The 20,032-nt window shown below is 37.1% G+C and overlaps 1 protein-coding gene, 1 long non-coding RNA gene and 1 pseudogene across 2 annotated transcripts; 1 reads left to right on the top strand and 2 right to left on the bottom strand.

Annotated features, from left to right (window-relative positions):
• Positions 1 to 10,936: 10,936 nt before the first annotated feature.
• On the bottom strand, positions 10,937 to 12,676 carry LOC106382052 (annotated as a pseudogene).
• A 1,328-nt stretch (positions 12,677 to 14,004) lies between these two features.
• On the bottom strand, positions 14,005 to 15,250 carry LOC106379791. The gene is made up of 5 exons (XR_001276180.3): positions 15,044 to 15,250; positions 14,765 to 14,947; positions 14,408 to 14,678; positions 14,221 to 14,311; positions 14,005 to 14,100 (listed from the first exon to the last, which is right to left on the bottom strand). It is a non-coding gene; the product is annotated as an uncharacterized LOC106379791 (long non-coding RNA).
• A 1,866-nt stretch (positions 15,251 to 17,116) lies between these two features.
• Positions 17,117 to 19,035, top strand: LOC106378616 (uncharacterized protein At3g60930, chloroplastic-like). The gene is made up of 4 exons (XM_013818721.2): positions 17,117 to 17,628; positions 17,728 to 17,898; positions 17,998 to 18,354; positions 18,453 to 19,035. The coding sequence occupies exons 1-4, from the start codon at positions 17,117 to 17,119 to the stop codon at positions 19,033 to 19,035; spliced, it is 1,623 nt and encodes a 540-aa protein (XP_013674175.2).
• The last annotated feature ends 997 nt before the right edge of the window (positions 19,036 to 20,032 follow it).

Raw genomic sequence — 20,032 nt, 5'->3', positions numbered from 1 at the left:
CTCGTCTACCTCTGTTAACGTATATGTTTGATCTCTGGCTATGCTATGAGTGTAGATCGTGACCCTCGTGATGTCCTAATCGCCTAGAGCTTGTGTGACTTATAGAATGCTGTTTAAGTAACCGTCATTGACGAAGCTTCCACTCTTGTTCTTTCTGGTAAGTAGATTGGTCTGTCGTCTTGAGACATGTTTATTGCTTCACCTTCTTACAGAGAACAGCTCTGCAATCCCCTGCATTTGTCTCAAGAAACAGAGAACAACAATCATGAGCAAACAAACCTACACTTAAAATCGAATCTTAGTGACTATGAGATGGGTTTGGTCGAAGCGAGCAAACATACCTTCCAAAAAGGGTAGCAAGAGCCGTGGTACAGGAAAAAGAGCCCGGAAGAAGAGCCGACGTAACACAAATAACATTGGCAAATCTGGACTATGATCACGTCATCCCATTGATTTCTAAGGTTTTCTTTGGAATAATAAATCGAATATAATATTATCTATAGATTGTGTACATTGTTTTCTCTCAGTACTAAGAAGCTAACTTCAACACAACCAAGAGTAGTAGTTTCTGACTGGTTTCATAAAATCAGAGCACTCTTTTTTTCCTTATTGATACTTATTTTGTTGCATTTTCTGGCTTATTTCCCAACCTCCCCAACCGTAAATGTTTTCCACTATAATTCTTTCCTCTATTCAGAAACCAGATACATTACAAAGACCAATTAAAAGATTAACTTTAGAGTGATTATGATCTCATGAAGGGTAGGATTATTTACTTTATCTTTGGAGAGACAGGTGATTAGTTGTTGCTGTTCTTCAGTAGTAAGTGTGTCCTTTAGGTACATCGTAGCAGCTGCAGCTTCATCGTGCCCGCCTTTCCATGTCAATCCTTGAGTTATGGCATCCAAAGCGTTACAACTTTAGAAATTTAGTATCAGAAACGAAAGAAAGTTTATGTCTACATACCTGTCACGAAGCAGACAGCCTTTGCCAATTTTGATATCCACATCATCATTCTCCTTCTCGAGATATTGGTATTAGACCAGCAACCTTACAAAGTACACCTAGGAGAGTTCATCATTCATATATAGTGTATGAGATAGGTGAGGAACGCTTGGAAGCTGGACGGATGAATTTATTGCTATGAATGAATGCCATCAACCACATCAAATCTTTAATCGCAGAGGAGTGGATGATTGGAGTAATTTCGACAGTTTCAGAAAGGCGGAGGTAGCTAGGAGAGTTTCGACCATAGAGGAGAGGTCGAAAACGTTTTAGCTTTTAAGCAATGGGCTATTGAACTAATTTAAACGGACAACAATATAAACATTTGTAATGGGCCAACGAAAAAGCATAAGTTCACTTCGTTCCCAAAAATCGAAAGACGGCCGAATGTGTTAAAAAGCAGGAGTACATGTGTCATCTTTTGCCCCTCAGTCCTCGCTGATGTGTACAACTTAAGGAGAGACAAAAGGCTCCTTTATTTATATAGATAGATAGATTAAAAAGTTTAATAAAACTAAAATTTTTACAAATGTTTTAATTTTTTTTTATAAAAATAAGAAGTTGTAAGACATTTTTTTATAAAGTTTATTTAATGTTTTTATCAAAAGCTTTTATAAACTTTTATTTTTATAAAGTTTACAAAGTTTATTTTTATTAAAAACGTTTTAAAATTTTTATTTTTTATTTTTTTTACAAAATTTTTAAAACGTTAAAATTAAAAAATTTAATTTTATTATACAGTTTAATTAAAAGTATAAAACTTTTTAAAAAAATTTTATTTAAAAGTTTAACAAAAAAAGAAAAGTGCACACACGTTTTAAGGAAGTTAGAATATTACAAATATTTTTTTGATATTTTTACAAGGCAAATCGACCTATACATGTTTTAGGAAAGTTAGAGTATTATAAATATTATTAGAATATTTTCTAAACTGAAGTTTTCATAATTTTCACCAAAATCTCATAAACAGATTCTACCTCATGTAGTCATTTGAATATTGTCTAGATTTTACATTCATAGAATTTAAAAATACCTCATAAAAGTAGAAATTGCATTCGTAAAAATAATATCTAACTTTACAATTATTAGAATTTGCATTCCCAATATTTAAGAGTTTAATTAAAAGTAGATGGTTTATTCTAGAAAAATAGATGAACTTGTTTAATCTGGAATTTAATTTCTATTAACCCATTTTCTGTAGAAGACGAAATTTACTTTTAGTAGAATGTAATTAAAATTTTGTTTATCAAATTTTTCAACAAAAACAACAAATTACCAGTTTGTGCATATGAGTGTTTTATCAAGAGATAATTGGCGTCCATATACACAGAGACAAACATAATTTGCATTCTACCATGATGGTGACTAAAATAATTTCGTTTACAATTTTACCCCTCTAGCCTATAACTCGATTCATGTGTACTGTGTGGTCAGTGTCAGTCTAGGGGTCAGAAAATCATGTCTTTATCCTGCAAATAAACCAATTAATTTAACTCTTCTATTTTTTCTGAAAAACGTAAACATTAGGCAAATAAATCATGTTAGTAATTCCAAAATATGTTTGTTTACTAGTCTCGATTCTAGTATACATTTTTTCATACATGGTTTGTTACTTAATAAATTGGTAGATATATGATTTGCGAGTTGATACATTTTTTGATAAATTGTTTGTTATCTGATAAATTATTTTGTTACATGGTACATAGACTTGTTGTTATCTGATAAAATATTTGTTACCTGGTATATGTTATGTTACCTGCTACATAAACTTCTTATTATCTGATAAAATATTTGTTATCTGGCATATGTTATGTTACCTGATATATAATTTGGTATAAAAAAATTAATAGATTGTTTATTACTTGGTACATGTTATGGTAGCTGATATATAATTTGTTATCTGATACATGTTATGTTAGATCAGATATAACAATATATCTTAGCGGTTGTAAGTTACATTAGTTGAAACATTTACATGTTGTCGTTGTTGTTAGACAGTTTGGAAGATCCCCCAAATATATTCTTTTTTTCATATGCTCGTAATTTTTCTAAATTGAGATTAATAAAGAGAATGTGAAAGTATAGGATGAAAGAGAATGTGAAAGTATAGGATGAAAGAGAATATAAGAAGAAAAAGAGTGTAAGAATATGTAAGAGGAAAGAAAGTGTAAGAATGTGTAAGAGGAAAGATAATGTAAGATTGTGTAAAAATGTGTAAGAATTTGAAAGAGGAAAGAGAGTGTGAAGAATGATAGTTTTGGAAATTCAATGTAAGAAATGTAGAGCAATTTACACATATGTCAAATCATGTATAGATTGCTAATTTTGACACTATTTATGTATATTGAGCAAATTCTCTCTTTTATCAATTGTTTTTATTTTTTTATAATGTTTTGATTCATAAAACTATTTATTTCATTAGATTTTAGAAATAGAAAGAGTAAAAAAGACAAAAAAAAAATGGATAAAAAAAGTTTTATACCAAAGAGACAACTATGCTGTTTTTGTTTCTTTTAGACAAATTCCCAATTAATTATTGGTTAAGTTAAACACCATCACATGACCCATAGGAGGGGCGGAGCGGAGGAGGGTCTGTGAATGCGGTAGTCGGTAGATCTCTTGAAGACTCAGCTTTCAAAATGACAGTCGGTTTTATTGATACTAGGTGCGGAGCCCCGCGCAAGCGTTGGGTTGTTGACAATGATTAATGTGATTTCCTATCAATCGGTGAGAGGCTGAGATTCTTAGAGAGAAACGGTTCCTTGGACGTGAAGTTAATAGGGTTGCATGAAATGTTGGCGTTGTAGTAAGAAATGGGGTGAAATTACACGGACTTTTGAAACAGTTACGCAGTGTGTGTCGTGATCATGCCCATTCTGGAGGGTGGGAATATGTTGCTGCGATGGATCCCTTAAAGGGGAGATATAAGTTAGCGGGTTTTATTTTTTAGTACATTGTACCTTTTTGCTTGAATTATGGGTTTTTACTTATAGTTGACTAGACGATGAGGTAAGAGTCTGCCTTATTGTAGATTTCAGTTTAATTGTAATGTACGTTTGTGTGCCATTTTTTGTGTGTTTTTATTTAGTAATTTCCTGATTTTTATTTAGTAATTTCCTGATTTTTATTTTGGCTGACTAATTGAAAGTATATATTCACTATGTTTATATATGATCATATAAAATCGTTATGTGTAGTTTTTTAATATCTATATTTTCGTAAATGCATGTAATTAAAAAGACTGAGCGTATAGGCGACGTATATCTCAATTCAGCATTTGTAGTTTGGTTAAGGTTTAATCTGTATATGTGCTGCTTTGTTTTTTTTTTGTTATCTAGCATACTAAATATTTTGTAACCGGCCCTTTTTATATTAAATCTTTAAAACTGTTCTCCTCATGTAGTTAGTTAGCCGTAAATGGCAAAAAAAAAACTGGAAATTTGAAAAAAGTATAAGAGTCTGAAATATGAAATGCAAAGTAAGTCCTGAAATTGTAAAGATACAGGAGCAGACTTGGGTTAACACTTAACAACTTTGTAACTTCAATCGCGGGGGCGTTTACGGCCACCCTCTTTGCCTTCAACACCGGATGGATATGGTTCATTGGCTTTACCCCCAACCTTGTAGGTGATAGATGCTGATGGTTAGACACCTTCCTAAACGTAGAGTTTAAAGTTCAATAGGGCGATCACGAGTGAAGCGTGATTCGTCTGCCATGGTTGTATCCTGGGACTCCATATTCGTACAGTCTCGTCTTACTAACGGAGCAATTATTTAGAGTTCAGGAAATAGATTATATCTCGACTCTATGTCCGTTTGCGAATACGATTTCTTATCGTTCTTGTATTCGTTTTTTACAATCGTCTATTTTCCTTAACATCGCTTTTATTATATCGTTTATGTCAGTCCGGTTTTCTGGCTTCTACAATCTTAACTTTAATTTCGCTTTCTGTCTAAAGCGTTAATCCGGTTGAAACGATTTATAAAGCAGTGTTTCAAACCGTGTTTGCGATTTGCTTTCTAGCACCTCCGCGAAACGTTTGTTACTTATCTCATAAACGGTTTGCGTTTTGCTCTGTAGCACTACCGAATAACGTTTATTGATATACGATTCATAGAAACCTTTTCTGGTTTTATTCAAACGATGTTTGTGATTTGCTATATGCTTATCCGCGAAACGTTTATTTGTTCTTCTGTAAACGTGTTTGTGATTTGCTTTATAGCACTTCTCCAAAACGTTTCTTATTTATTTCATAACACTCTGCGGATTCTTTTCTAGCATTATCTCAAAACATTTTTGATACATTCTTAAAACGAACGTTATTAAAATGATTCGTTTCCACGAATGCTTATAAAGCGAGTTTGTGAAACAATCCAAAAGTATACACAAAACGGTTTCTGCGAACGTTTTTCTAAGCGAGTTTGTAAAACGTTTTTTCAAACTGACATCGATATGATTTGGTTCAAACACCAAATATGACCATTGATTTTATACTATTATTTTCTTTAAAATAATATGTTATTTGTTGTTTGGAGTATTAATCCGTTTTCATGTTTTCTCTACAGAAAAATGACGAACGGTAACAACACCTCCGTTGACACCACCAATGTCACTCAGACTCCACTCAACGTTGCAGCAACTGCTGCAACCATGACAACCGTTGGAGCCAACACATCATCAACCGCTGCAGCAACAATAACAACAACAACTACCCTTCCAGTGGGCAATGATGCTGATGAAACCACGCGCCGTAGCCTATTCGGTGTTGGTCTTTATCAGACAGGTTCAGTTTCAGGAACCACAAGTTGTCTGGTGGTAGTTCAAACTCCTCCGTCTGTACCTAGCGTGTTCACTCAAGGATTGATGCCATACAAGTTTGACGGCAAAGGCTTCAAAACGTGGTAGAAGAAAATGTTGTTCTTCCTCACAACACTGAAGCTGGAAAAATTCATCCAGGAGGACAAGCCCCTTGTCTCTTACGGGATTGATGATGTGCACACTCTCGCAAGTGTTGACATATGTGTGCATTCCGACTTTTTCTGCAAAGGATACAACTTGGGCCGCCTCATTGACCCATTGTACCGAGTCTAATGTGAGATTCCCATTGCAAAAGGGCTATGGAGATCCTTGGACAGGAAGTACAGAGGTGAGGAAGCTGACTGCCAGAAGTATGTGATTGCAAAGTTCCATGACTTCAAAATGGTGGATTCAAAACCCATCATGGATCAGGTGGAAGCGTTTTAGGTCATGTGCCATGAAATCGCTGCTGAAGGAATGTCCACCTGCTAGATATTCACAACTCTTCGTTTCATTGAAAAGTTTCCTTCAAGCTATGCGAATTTCAAGAGCTACTTGAAGCACAAGAAGAAGAATATGGGGCTCGAGGAGCTCATCATGAGGCTTCAGATGGAATCCAAAACCAAACTGCTGACAAGGTCACATCTAAGGAGCATAGTGTCAACATGGCTGAGCACAAAGGAAAAGGAAATGCACACACCCATTCTCCTGCTAAGCCTTCCAAAACTGCTGCAGCCCTGAAGGCTTCTGGAAAAAACTTCAAGAACAAAGGCATTAAAATCAATGCGAATGTAGAGAAATTCAAGGGGAAGTGTCACTACTGCCACAAAGTGGGACACAAGACTGCTGAGTGTCGCAGCAAGATCAGAGATGAGAAGCATCAAGCGAATCTCACTGAGGAGGATCTCGTTACAATGGTTACTGAGGCCAACATGGTAGAAGGCAACAACCCAAAGGAATGGTGGTATGACATAGGAGAGACCACCCACATTTGCACTGATAGGGCGATGTTCAACACTTATCAGAAAAGCAAGACTCAGGAGAAGCTGTTCATGGAGAACATTGCAGTCTCCAAGATTGAAGGCCGCGGCAATGTGGTTCTGAAGATGACATCTAGACGTGAAGTCACTCTGACGAAAGTGAAGCATGTGCCTAACATGAGGAAGAACTTGGTCTCGGAAACCTTGCTCAGTAAGAATGGATTCGCCACAAGTATTGAGGTGGACAAGCTCATGATTAAGAAGAATGAGATGTATTTGGGAAATGGGTATGTTAAGGATGGACTTGTTAAGATGAATGTAATGACAGTCCCTCCGGAAGTTGTAGCTCCAAAAGTTTCAATGAATAAGAAAGAGCCAGTTGCTTATTTGGTTGAGTCTTTTAATATATGGCATGAAAGATTATGCCATGTAAACTACAAATCTATACAAAGATTAATGAATTTAAATCTAATTCCTAAATGCAAAACAATTAAACAAAAATGTGAAGTATGCGTACAAGCTAAGCTCAAAAAAACACCATCACCTCATGTTGAAATAACTAATAAACCTCTAGATTTAATTCACACCGATTTATAACATTTAAAATACATACAAACTAGATGTGGTAAAAAGTACTTTGTGATCTTCGTAGATGACTGCACAAAATATTGTTATGTATATTTACTACATAGCAAAGATGAAACCTTTGAAAAATTCAAAGAATTTAAACTTGAGGTCGAAAATCAGCTTAAAACAACTATTAAAGTAATTAGAAGCGACAAAGGAGGCGAGTATGATGGTCCATTTAATGCATTTTGTAAATAACATGGAATAATCTATCAAACTACAGCTCCTTACTCACCAGAATCTAATGGAGTTGTTGAGCACAAAAATCGAACTCTAAAAGAGACGATGAATGCAATGTTGTAGGAATCTGGGTTACCCCAGAACATGGGGGGGGGGGGGGGGGTGGGAAGCGTTGCTTACCACTAATTATATCCTCAACAAAATTCCACACAAAGTAACTGGTAAAACTTATATGAATTATGTAAAGGTAATTTACCTTCGTATAAATACCTTAAAGTGTGGGGGTGCTTGGCAAAAGTTGCGGTACCACCACCAAAAAGGGTCATCGAATATGCACATAATAGTAGTGCATATCGATTTCTGGTACATAAATATGAAATATCAGACATTCATGTCAATACAATTATGGAATCAAGAAATGCATCTTTCTTCGAAAATATTTTTCCGTGTAAGGAAAAACAATTTTCTAAACGAACTCGAGAAGAAAGAGACAACGACAAAGACTCAGAACCTGAGACAAATGTCGAGATTTCTATAAATGATATTTCTGAAAATGAAGAAAAAGATGAACTTCAAAGGAGCAAAAGAGCTCGAAAGGAAAAAACTTTTGGTAAAGATTTCCTAATGGCAGTTTTAGTAGAAAATGTTCCAAAAACTTTGGGAGTGAATTTGATTCTATGATTTCACCTGAAGCTCCATTTTGGAACGAAGCTGTCAGAAGTGAATTTGATTCTATCATGCAAAATTATACATGGTACATAACAAATTTATCACCTGGCTGCAAAGCATTAGAAAATAGATGGATAATGACACGAAAACTTGGTGGAAAATACAAATCTAGGCTTGTAGTTCAAGGATTCCGACAAAAGGGAGGCTTTGACTATTTTGATACATATTCTCCAGTAACAGAATAACATCAATATGACTGATGATAGCAATCACAGCCTTAAGAGACCTAGAAATCCATCAAATGGATGTAAAACCCGCTTTTCTAAATGGTGATTTAGAAGGGGAAATTTACATGAAACAACCTGAGGGTTTTGTCGTTCCTGGAGAGGAAGACAAAGTATGCCGACTTGTTAAGTCACTTTATGGGTTTAAACAAGCTCCTAAACAATGACACGAAAAATTTGACAATACAATGATGTCAAATGGTTTCAAACTAAATGAATGTGACAAATGCATATACTACAAAACTACCAAAAATGCGTACGTTTTGCTATGCCTATATGTAGATGATATGCTCATTATTGGAAGCAATAAATACATTATCAATCAAACAAAGAACATTCTCAAAGGGAAATTTGAGATGAAAGACTTGGGATTAGTAGATGTAATTCTCGGGGTTAAAGTCACAAGAAATTTAAACGGAATTATCTTAACCCAATTTCATTATGCTCAAACAATATTAGAGAGATTTAAAAATTACTCTAATAGTACGGCAAAAACTCCGTTAGATCCCCAAATGCACTTGACAAAGAATTCAAGTAAAGCAGTTTCACAAAACTAGTATGCACGTGTGATCGGAAGTCTCATGTACTTGACTAATTGTACAAGACCAGATCTAGCGCATGCTGTAAACGTACTTAGTCGATATACAAGTAATCCAGATCATACACACTGGAAAACTATAACGAGAGTACTCAATTACTTGCCCTACATCAAAGATTTTGGGCTTCACTTTGGTAAAGAACCAACAGTTTTAGAAGGATACTGTGATGCTAACTGGATATCAGATTCTAAGAACTCAAAATCCACAAGTGGATATGTCTTTGCACTAAGAGGAGCAACAATATCATGGAAATCTACCAAACAAACAGTGTTAGCCAGATCTACGATGAAATCTGAGTTCATAGCCTTAGACAAAGCAGCAGAAGAAGCTGAATGACTTAGAATTTTTTTGGAAGATATTCCTATGTGGGAGAAACCTGTTCCAGCTATACGCATACATTGTGATAGTCAATCAACTATAACTCGGGCTCAAAGTAATCTCTACAATGGTAAATCTCGTCACATCAGAAGACGACATAAAACCTTAGACAACTTATCTCAACTGGTGTAATCACAATAGACTACATCAAATCGGCTGACAACCTAGCGGATCCATTTACTAAAGGTTTTCCACGAGATGTTGTTGCTAAATCATCAAAAGGAATGGGTTTAAAACCTATAACGAACGAGGATGCTTGAATGCAACCCTACCTATCATGACTGGAGATCCCAAACGCAGGTTCAAAGGGAAAACAAAATCAAACAGAATCTAACCAAAGCACTTGAGACAAAGTAGTCTCTTCCCAGCTCCTAAGATGATAAAAGTGCTAACAAATGTAAGAAGGATACGCTTAAGCTTTTAATGATTCCATAGCTTCTAAAGCGAAGTATTACTCAATAGTTTTCATGGTCAATCACCTAATGAGTGTGAAATGGAGCCGTTTCTAGGAGAATGAATGCAAGGTAATATTCTCTAAGTTCACTCATGAAAACCAGGAATAGTTCAGGGCCACAATGAACACAATAGAGAACTAAGTTCTACGAGAAAATGAAGCTGCGTTATGCATGTTGTCTCCGTCTACATAAAACACCGGTTGGTTCAAAACATCATGTTCATCTGGTAAAGTAAACCCGACAGATATTAACTATGAGTGGTTCAAGGCTTAAAAATGCCACCAACTCAAACACATTGAATTTTTCGCAAACACTCTCGATAAGTCTGTTTAATCTAGTCAGGATTAGAATAAGTATAGTTTTTAGAGTCTATCGAGTCTGCATTTAGTCTGCATATGTTTATAGTCATTTATATTCATGTAGAGGATTGTTGGGTCAATTATTTAAAGTCCAAGGCTTATAAAAATAATTGTAAATCAGTGAAAAGAAATGGCCCATTAGTGGCCTTATCGATTAAATGAAGAGAAGATTAAGCATGTCCCACATCGGGGAACAAAAGTTTCTGGGAGTAGTTTATATATGTTCCCATGACATAAGGGTGTAAACAACTCAGGGAGAGAGGGAGTCTCTCCACAAGCGTGTCGCCGCCGTCCTACCGGCTCAGGTCTTGGTGGAGGGCCTTCTGCCTAATAGGATTTTTTTTGGACCAAGTTAAGCTCAATGTTTTGCCATTCATTTCGGAAAAAAACAACATACAATTTTATTTAAAACGACAAGTAGTTTGTCTAGAAAATAAAAACGTCATGCATTTTATCTTCTCGAAGCACTATATTTTTCCAAACGACAAGTAGTTTATCGTTCCTTTTATTCAAAGCACTATATTTTTCCATACAGTAACCAAAGTTTGATCTCGAACAAATAAGGAAGCGAGGTTAAACGATATGGACAACTGAAACATATGTTTGACTCAACAACTTTGATTAGAAAAGTTTACTTGGAAATACAAGAAAGAAAAAAAAAATTCTGTAACGATTAATGGCTTTGTTGTTATGACAGTTTCAACGGATACGAGGCACGGGAGAAAATGGCTCATGGGCTGCTTTCTGATCAGTTTTTTTGGCAGTGTCTGGCATTCCAAAAACATCCCAAAACCTCAAACTCTCGTCTCCTGCAGCTGAAGCAACGGTAGAGCCATCAGGACTCTGTGTCATATACAGAACTCTTGATGCATGGCCAGTGAGCTCAGCCATTTTCACCAAGGATGGGTACTTCCAAAGTGCAAGGTGGTTCTGAGAAAACCCATGTGAGCTAAGCAACTCTCTGTCATTCTTGCTCCACAACAAAGCACACACTTGGGATCCTGTGTCTACAGAGTTCAAGCAAGCTCCGGTGTGAGTGTTCCAGAACTTGATCGCCCCATCTGTTCCACCACCACCAGTTGCAAGCAAATTCGATTGGAAGGGGCACCAAGCAAGAGCTTTCACGGCAGAAGTATGTTCCTCAAGCCTGTGCAGCCATCTTGAAGACGCAGAAGAGCGATCCCATACGTGAACCACATTATCGTTGCCACCACTAGCAAGCTGCATTCCAGAACCTGACCACTTGAGTCCACAAATCTCTCCAGTGTGACCTCTGTAAGTTCCCACAACATGCGACCTGATCCTGACATCGTTGTTGATAATGTTCCCGTCCATTCCTCCGGTTGTGAGGATGTGATTGTTCCATGCAAGTGATCCTACTCTAGAGTGGTGGACACCGTTCAAAGTTCTTATCTTGCGGATGGATGAAGAATCCCAAAGCTGGACTTGAGAGTTGTTGAGGCCAAGTGCAACGTGGGAACCATCAGGTGCCCAGCTTATGCTTGTGATGGGTCCTTGGTCTTCCTCAATGGTCACGAACTCGGATACAGAGCCGGTAGAAGCATCCCAGAGGCAAAGAGTGTGGCCCAAGGCAATAGCTAAGACGTTACGAGAACCCCAGTCAAGCAAGTTGAGGTAGAAGTCGTCAAGAATGTTAGGAGCATCCAAGACTTTGCTACAAGACTGAGGAATGCGTCGGCGGCGAGGCTTTAGAGGTTGTTGGTGAAGAGAAGCAGAGTGATAATGAGAGTGGAGAGGAGGTTGAGGTTTGTTCCTGAAGGCGAGAATACGGGTGCGGTTGAGACCGAGCGTTTCCGCCAAACGCTTCCTGTAAGCCTCTTTGGAGGGTGAAAGCTCCCGCGCTTCTTTTTTTTGCCGTCTCTTGCTTCGATTAGGGCTTCGGTGAGGGCGTGATGAGCAAAGTCGAAATCCATAGCTGATCTGTTCGGTATGAATCTGTCCAGATTTTCCTTGGGAATCTTCCGACCATGTTCCTTCCAGTTCATACCTGCATTCATTATTACCAAACACACAACACAATACCGATCGACGATAAAAAAACTGATTAACCAAAACCTTAAAAACCGCTTAACAAAGGCAAGAAACGGACAACACAACAGCGACGACTGATAATATACGAAACCGGTGAACAAGTTTTCTAAAAATCTATAACGAATTTACAAGATTATCTGAACAACAAAACGCAATTAGCAGAGCGAGCAAAAGATATGCAAATATCAAATTCTCTAACAACCCTAAAACGAAATTGGCATAAACGTAGGAGAACAGAGCAAGCGAACGAGCAGGAGAGAGAGAGAGAGAAGCAACTATGTGAGAAATTGTGTGGGACTATTTCTGCTTCCAATTCTATTATTTATAGACAGCCATCGATTTTCTTTCCCGAATCTATCTTTCCTTTTTTTTTTTAATTAGGTTCGGGTAAAATCTAGAGAAAAAGACAAAAATAACACTAAATCAAGTTTTTGTTCTCAAACTAGTACTCAAGGTCAAAAGTCACAAAAATAGCACTTAATGTTTTATCAAAAGTCACAAACTTAGGGTTTAGAGTTAAAGGGTGGGTTTAGGATTTAGGGTTTAGGGTTTAGGGTTTAGAGTTTAGGGTTTAGGGTTTAGAGTTTAGGGTTTAGGGTTTAGGGTTTAGAGTTTAGGGTTTAGAGTTTAGGGTTTAGAGTTTAGGGTTTAGGGTTTAGAGTTTAGGGTTTAGGGTTTAGAGTTGAGAAATGAGGTTTTGGGGATAAGATTTCAAATTTTGAAAAATTAAAAAATTAAAATTTTCAAAAGATAAAATGCTATTTTGGTCATTTTAGTTTTTGAGTGCTATTTTTGTGATATAAAATTAGAAATGTGCTATTTTGGAGATTTGCCCTAAAATCTAATCTATATTTCTTTTTTTTAAACTATAATTCGTAACATACTAAAATTAATTTGGAAAATTTTGCCGTAAGAGAACAAAAAACAACAGTTATCTTTTTAGTATAATTTTTTCATAATCTTAAAACTAATTCCTGATTAATCAAATTAAACCCAAAACAAAATTTAAAAGTTTAATTTAATTTTAATTTTTTATTAAAAAGGAAAAAATGTTTTTAAAACGTTAAAAATTTAAAAGTTTATTTTTTATTAACAAGTTTAATAAAACTAAAAAAAATTACAAACGTTTTAATTTTTTTTTAATAAAAATAAGACATTATAAGACATTTTTTTATAAATTTTATTTAATGTTTTTATCAAAAACTTTTATAAACTTTTATTTTTATAAAGTTTGCAAAGTTTATTTTTATTAAAAAAAATTTAAAATTTAAAATTTTTTATTTTTTACAAACATTTTTAAAACGTTAAAATTTTAAAAAAAAATTAATTTTATTATACTGTTTAATTAAAAGTATAAAATTTTGTTAAAAAAGGTTTAGTTAAAAGTTAAATAAAAAAGAAAAGAATTTTCATAATTTTCACCTAAATAAAGTTTTCTTTTTAATTCTTACGTTGCACTTTCTAAACTACGTAGAACCAAAACAAAAATCTCATAAACAGATTCTACCTCATGTAACCATTTGAATAGTGTCTCGATTTTACATTCATAAAAAAGAGTGTGAGGTGTATATATAGGGATAGATGTTGCTGACTTTTAGTCTTGCTTTTGCCAATAAAGAATTGTAATATCTTTTTCAAAAATGACATTTTTGTAAGATTTCACTTATTTGATACCATAATACATCGCAGTTGAAGAGACCCCTAAACACTGCTCCTGCATCATCCCACAAAGATAGATACACAACCACCCTCTTGTTATGGAAATTGAAATAAGTTATTACGATAAAGATGACCTCTGAAAAAGTCAAACAAATTCACGGTTTTGGTTACTTACGGTTCAATCACGAAATGAACAACAACTTGACTCATCACTGTAGCGTCCTTGAGGTCCAAACTTTGGACAGATTGAAATTGCCCAACAACAACTGCGATGTGATGAACAAATTGAATTAATGCATTTTTTATCCACAACATATAATAACGTAAACAATTAAAAACCAAACGTTTGCAGAGTAACAAACCAGGGAGTTCTAAATTAGTGTTAGCGAGAGCTTGAAGAGGTCAAACTTCCGCAGCATGAATTTCTAGGTCGATGACGAGAGCATTCTCGATTACTTCATCAATGGTGGTTTGGGGGATGAACCGGATCACGAAAGGGTGTTCCGTAATCTTTTACATATTTGTACATCTTGCAACTTCATATCCTGAGAATCTCACGACTGAACCTGCTCGCAAAGACGGATGGTAATAAGGGGCGCGACCAACAAGAATGAACCCATGTATCTCCGATTTCTGCAATTAGATATCTAAGACTTAGATCATCGGCTATTTTTCAAAATAAAAGATAAAAAAGAAAAAGACGCTTCTGGTTACAATACCTTCTCATAAAGGAGGAGTAGAATAATTCCCATGAATTCACCTTGCTTCTTGATGTTTTTCGAGTCCAAAAATGGAGGCGACGACAACCAATGGTCTGGGCACAAGAACAATATCGGAGGAAGCCATCTCTGATAAACTGATGGTGGTTCTGAGGGTCAATCATCCTCACAAGCCGCTCATATCTATAGATATCAGGTGAAGGAAATAGAGGAGTCAACATCATGACTGGGTTTAATGTGATTAACAATGATTCCCGAATTAAAAGCAATACAACGAACCTCAGAGGAGGTGAAGAGATAATGTCAGGGGAGGTTTAGAGATGAGAAGAGAAGAGGTAGTTTTCCAGATCATGAAATGATAAAACGGCGGTTTGAGTTCTGTAAAGAAGGAAGGGAACGATGAAGCCCTAATCTCGGATGAACACGCATTAACGAAACCAAACTCGAAAAGCACAAACCAGATCCAACTTAACCGGCACAAACTAATAACCTATTCGTTCTAAATAAACCGAGATTAAGTGGGACCCACATGCTTTATGGGATGCATACGTGGACAGCCTTAGAGCTTCTCAAACCTTAGTTTCTAGGTAAAATGTTCACTTAAAAAAATGTAAAATCGGAAAGAGAAGGACGCGAGGTTCTCTGCAAATACTTTGCAAGAACTTGTTAAGATATTAAAAAATTTATTAAAACTAAAACATTTACAAACGTTTTAATTTTTTTTATAAAAATAAGGCGTTGTAAGACATTTTTTATAAAGTTTATTTAACGTTTTTATCAAAAACTTTTATAAACTTTTAATTTTATAAAGTTTATTATTTTTAATAAAAACTTTTTACAAAATTTTATTTTTTATTTTTTTACAAAAAATTTAAGAAGTTAAAATTAAAATTTTTAATTTTATTATACAGTATAACTAAAAGTATAAAAAAATTTTTAAAAAAAAGTTTAGTTAAAAGTTGAATAAAAAAGAAAAGTGCATACACGTTTTAGGGAAGTTAGAATATTACAAATATTTTTTTTTGATATTTTTACAAGGCAAATTGACCTATACATGTTTTAGAAATGTTCGAGTATTATAAATAATTTTAGAATATTTTATAAACTGAAGTTTTCATAATTTCACCAAAATCATGTTTTTTTTAATTCTTACATTTCACTTTCTACACTACGTAGAACAAAAAAAAAATCTCATAAACAGATTCTACCTCATGTAGCCATTTGAATATTGTCTAGATTTTACATTCATAGAATTTTAAAATACCTCATAAGAGTATAAATTGCATTCGTAAAAAAATATCTAACTTTACAATTATTAGAATTTGCATTCCCAATATTTAGGAGTTTAATTAAAAGTAGATGGTTTGTTTTAGAAAAATAGATGAACATGTTTAATCTGGAATTTAATTTCTATTAACTCGTTTTCTCTAGAAGACGAAATTTACTTTTAGTAGAATTTAATTAAAATTTTGTTTATCAAATTTTTCAACAAAAAAAAACAAATTACCACTTTGTGCATATGGGTGTTTTATCAAGAGATAATTGACGTCCATATACCCATATGTAGAACCTAAAATCTACATAAAATATTTGATAGTGATCGGAGTTTGATCTATGGAAGACAAATGATGTAGGGAACGATATCTTTAGAACACAACGATGTTAAATAGTTTCCGGTAGGCGAAAATGGACTTTATTGATAACTGGGATCGAATAGAATGAATTGAACTAGATCGAGTGATACAAGCGAGACCGATAAAAGAAGAATCTAGAAGTGGGTAGACAACAAGATCGATGTGAATGTGTAGCTCTCGCTAGGGTTTTCAACGTGTCCCCTTCCGTGTTTCTTCTCCTTCCTTTATAGTAAGTCGACTCCGAGATCTCCGCGACTCCTTCTCATGCTCGAATCCTAGTTGTGGGCCTCGGCCTGTCTTGGCCCATGCATTTGATCGTGGCCCATTACGGTGTTGACCAAAATTGGGTCCAACATTTGTCCCCCAGCCTCTTTTGATTTGATCGAAAAGGAAAAGGGGGCGGTTATCCTTCGGTCCAGATCTTGTGGTTAGATAATCGACATCTTTCGGATTCGGTTTTAATGATCATTTTCGAAAAGAGCCGTTCGTTGGCGCGTTTTCTTTTATTATTACTTTAATCGGTAACGGCTACTTTAGCTGTCGCTAGGGAATAGGCTAGGTCATAATTGATTTTCTCGATAGCGACGATATAGCTGTTAAGGTTGATTATATATAGCGACGATATAGCTGTATGGGTTTTTCTTTTAGCCTCACCTCTGCTTCTTATTTCAAATCTCTTTCTCCCTTGCTCTGAATCTTTCTATTCTTCGAGCTCAAGATGTGTTTGTCCCTTAATTTTCCTCACCCAACTACTACAGTTGATGATCTCGAGGACCTTTACAAGGTCTATGGGGTTGATCGTTCCGTCGTCCTTGATTTGGCCGGTACGCATGAGACTCCTGAAACCGTGAGAGAGGGCTACTATGGAGTCTATCTCTCCTTTTTTCACTCATGCGGTCTTATCTTCCCAATCCCGGAAATGATACTCGCGATCCTGGCGGAGCTTGGGTTATCGCTTACTCAGCTTCTCCCGAACTTTCTCAGGCATCTTATCGCCTTTCTGGTTAAGGCTAGGGAAGAGGGTCTTGCTTTTGGTCTTAGCGAGTTTCGCCAGTTCGTTCTGGTAAAGCGGAACAATCAGACTCCTGGGACTTTCCTCGTGTCTCCGCGTCCAGGTCGCCACGTCATAGAGGATGTCCCTTATCGTGACGAGAAGTGGCGCGAGCAATTCTTTGTTTTCCGGATGGATCGAGCATCCATGGGTGACTTCGATTTCTCCTGGCTTTCCTGGTGTTGGGTTGAGAATAACGGTTAGTTTTTGTTCCGCCTATCTGTCTAGGGTTTTCGGGATCGAAGACTAGAAGTTTCGTTTATTTTTGTTTGATGCAGCTCCCTCTGGAAGTTCTCAATGTCGGATGAGATCCGCGGTCTGATGAGGGTCCTTCGGAGAGGTCGTTCGAATTGGTCCACTTTTGACCGAACTCGGATCCAGACTGTTTTTGCCTTGCCAGTGGGGACTGGCAAAGCTCCTTTAATCGAGAAGTCTGAAGGTGAGGCCGGGCATTCCTGAGAGGTCGCGGGGACTCCTTCTGCCCAGGCACAGTCTTCGGATCGGTTGAATAGACAGCTTGTGAGGAGATCGTCGTTCCGAACTTCCAGGTCTGCCTCGATAGGTCGAGCTTCAAGAAAGTCTCCCTTAATCTCGATTCATGATTCCGATGAGAAAGATATTTCAGAAGAGAATCGACCTCCTGTTTCGCTGAGTCCTGGCTCGGATGACGAGACCGTGGTGGTGACTCGTAAGCGACGTCGATCATCGGAGGGGTCCTTGCCTGGTCCATCTCGTCCTAGGTTTGTTCCCGAGGGAGATGATTCTTCGTTTGCGGCTCAAAGCGATCTAATTTCCCTCGCTGGTCGTATGAGGTCCGCGGGTTGCCGCCTCCCATGTCTTGCTTCATCAGTCGATAGGGAAGCCTATGCAAAGGTTTCTGTGGCGAGTTCTAAGGTTTATTTCTCGTTTATTTTATTCTGAGAAGTTATTTCGTAGTACTTGCTTATCTTGATTTCTTCTCAGGTGATGGAGGCTTTCAATGAATATGTCGTGACGATGGAAGATATGTCGCGGCTTCCCGGAATGATAAAGAAATCGAAAGCATTGGTTCTGAGATCAAGAGGCTTTCGAAGGAGCTTGAAGCCATCAAGCGAGAAGGGAGGGAGGATGCTGAAAAGATCGAAGCTTTAACTAAAGACTGGAAGAGAGTTCACCTGGAAAATAAGGCTCTCGAATCGCAGATGGTCGCTCAAAGGGCAAGAATTGCGGCACTCGAGGTTGAGAGAGATCGGGATGTTCGACGTGCTTCTCATATTGCTCATCGTGACATTGTGGCCAAGCATCGAGAGGTTCTTGAATCCTTGAAGGACATGTGGGCGAGCAAGAAGAATGAAACATCTGCCGAGATTCGGCTACTGGAAGTGGTCGCGAATATCGATCTCCTGATCGAGCTCAAGGATGGAGGTTTGACTGTGGACGCGGAACTTGCTCGGTTAAAGGAAATGGAAAGAGATTGTGCGGATCTTCTCGCCTCGGCCACTGTGCCTGATTGGTCGATCTCTAAGCTCGATCTTCCTCAAGTTTCAGATGATTCAGTCTATCAAGTCGGGGGGTCGTCTGTCCCCGATGATCCCGCCTCTAGTTAGCTTTTTTCTTTTTAATATCTTTCGGGGTTTGGAGATCTTTTGATCTCGATATTTTGAATATCTTTCAATGGATAAATACAAAATTTCGGAATATCCTTGTTTCCTTCTTTTTCGAGATTCTTTTGTTCGGGTTGTTGGGATATTGCGAGGTCTCAATCTTTATAAAGCTTCTGGCTTGGTTCTGGGATTCGTCATAGTATTTCAGTCGGTCTTGTTTTTGCTTGCTAAAGAAACATGACTTCGAGAAGATCTAACTCTGGCAATTCCGATAGGGTGCGAACTCGAACTGGTGTTGCCAATGCGGAAAGTATTCGATCCGGAGATGTGAGCGACACGCTCACAGAAGTTCTTCGCGAGGAGGCCCGAATTCCGCGGTCTTCATCCCAAGGGACAAAAGATCCCGAGGGTGAAACATCTTCTGCTCGTGTTAAGTCGAGCAGCCCGACGGGTTCGGATGGGCGTGATTGTCCTCCAAAGAAGGCTAAAACGAATGGTTCGGACCGTCGTCTTGTTGTCCCGGGTGATGCCGCTGTTTCCAAGCCGTTTCATTGGCAATTCTTGCATTCGAAGGATTGCCCTATTACTGAAGATCCGGATAGTGTTGCTCAACTGGTGAGGCACTTCAAGCCCGCTGGATGTCCGCTTCCTTCTCTGCATAATATGACGGAACGCGAGGCCTATGTAAAAATGGTCGTGGCCCATGCCAAGGTGGTTCTTTTTAAAATATGATTTTCGTTGAACTTTTGGTTCGTCTTGTCTGTATTAATTTGTCGTGTTTCAGGCTATGGAAGCTAAAAATGAGTTCGCGGCGACTCTAAAGAAACGCCTACAGGATGTTCCGTGCTCAGACGAACTCAAAGAAATAAAGAAGGTCATTCGCGAGCTGAAGCTTGGTTTTAAGATGGCTCAAGATCAGGAGCGTGCCAATGCTGCCCAACTTGCTGCCGCCGAAAAGCTGGGGAATCAGGCTGCTACGCTTGAAGCTCGTCTGCGGGTT

The sequence above is a fragment of the Brassica napus genome, chromosome C4, assembly GCF_020379485.1.
Source record: "Brassica napus cultivar Da-Ae chromosome C4, Da-Ae, whole genome shotgun sequence".
In the NCBI taxonomy this organism is placed as follows: domain Eukaryota; kingdom Viridiplantae; phylum Streptophyta; class Magnoliopsida; order Brassicales; family Brassicaceae; genus Brassica; species Brassica napus.
The sequence above is the reverse complement of the archived record's forward strand: the minus strand, read 5'-3'. Positions and strand labels throughout refer to the sequence as shown.

Excerpts from the sequence above, each read along its gene's own strand:
- LOC106378616 (XM_013818721.2), top strand. The coding sequence starts at position 17,117 with ATGTGTTTGTCCCTTAATTTTCCTCACCCAACTACTACAGTTGATGAT. Across the intron at positions 17,629-17,727 it reads GATTTCTCCTGGCTTTCCTG|CTCCCTCTGGAAGTTCTCAA; the intron begins GTGTTGGGTTGA and ends TGTTTGATGCAG. Across the intron at positions 18,355-18,452 it reads AGTTCTAAGGTTTATTTCTC|ATATGTCGCGGCTTCCCGGA; the intron begins GTTTATTTTATT and ends TGACGATGGAAG.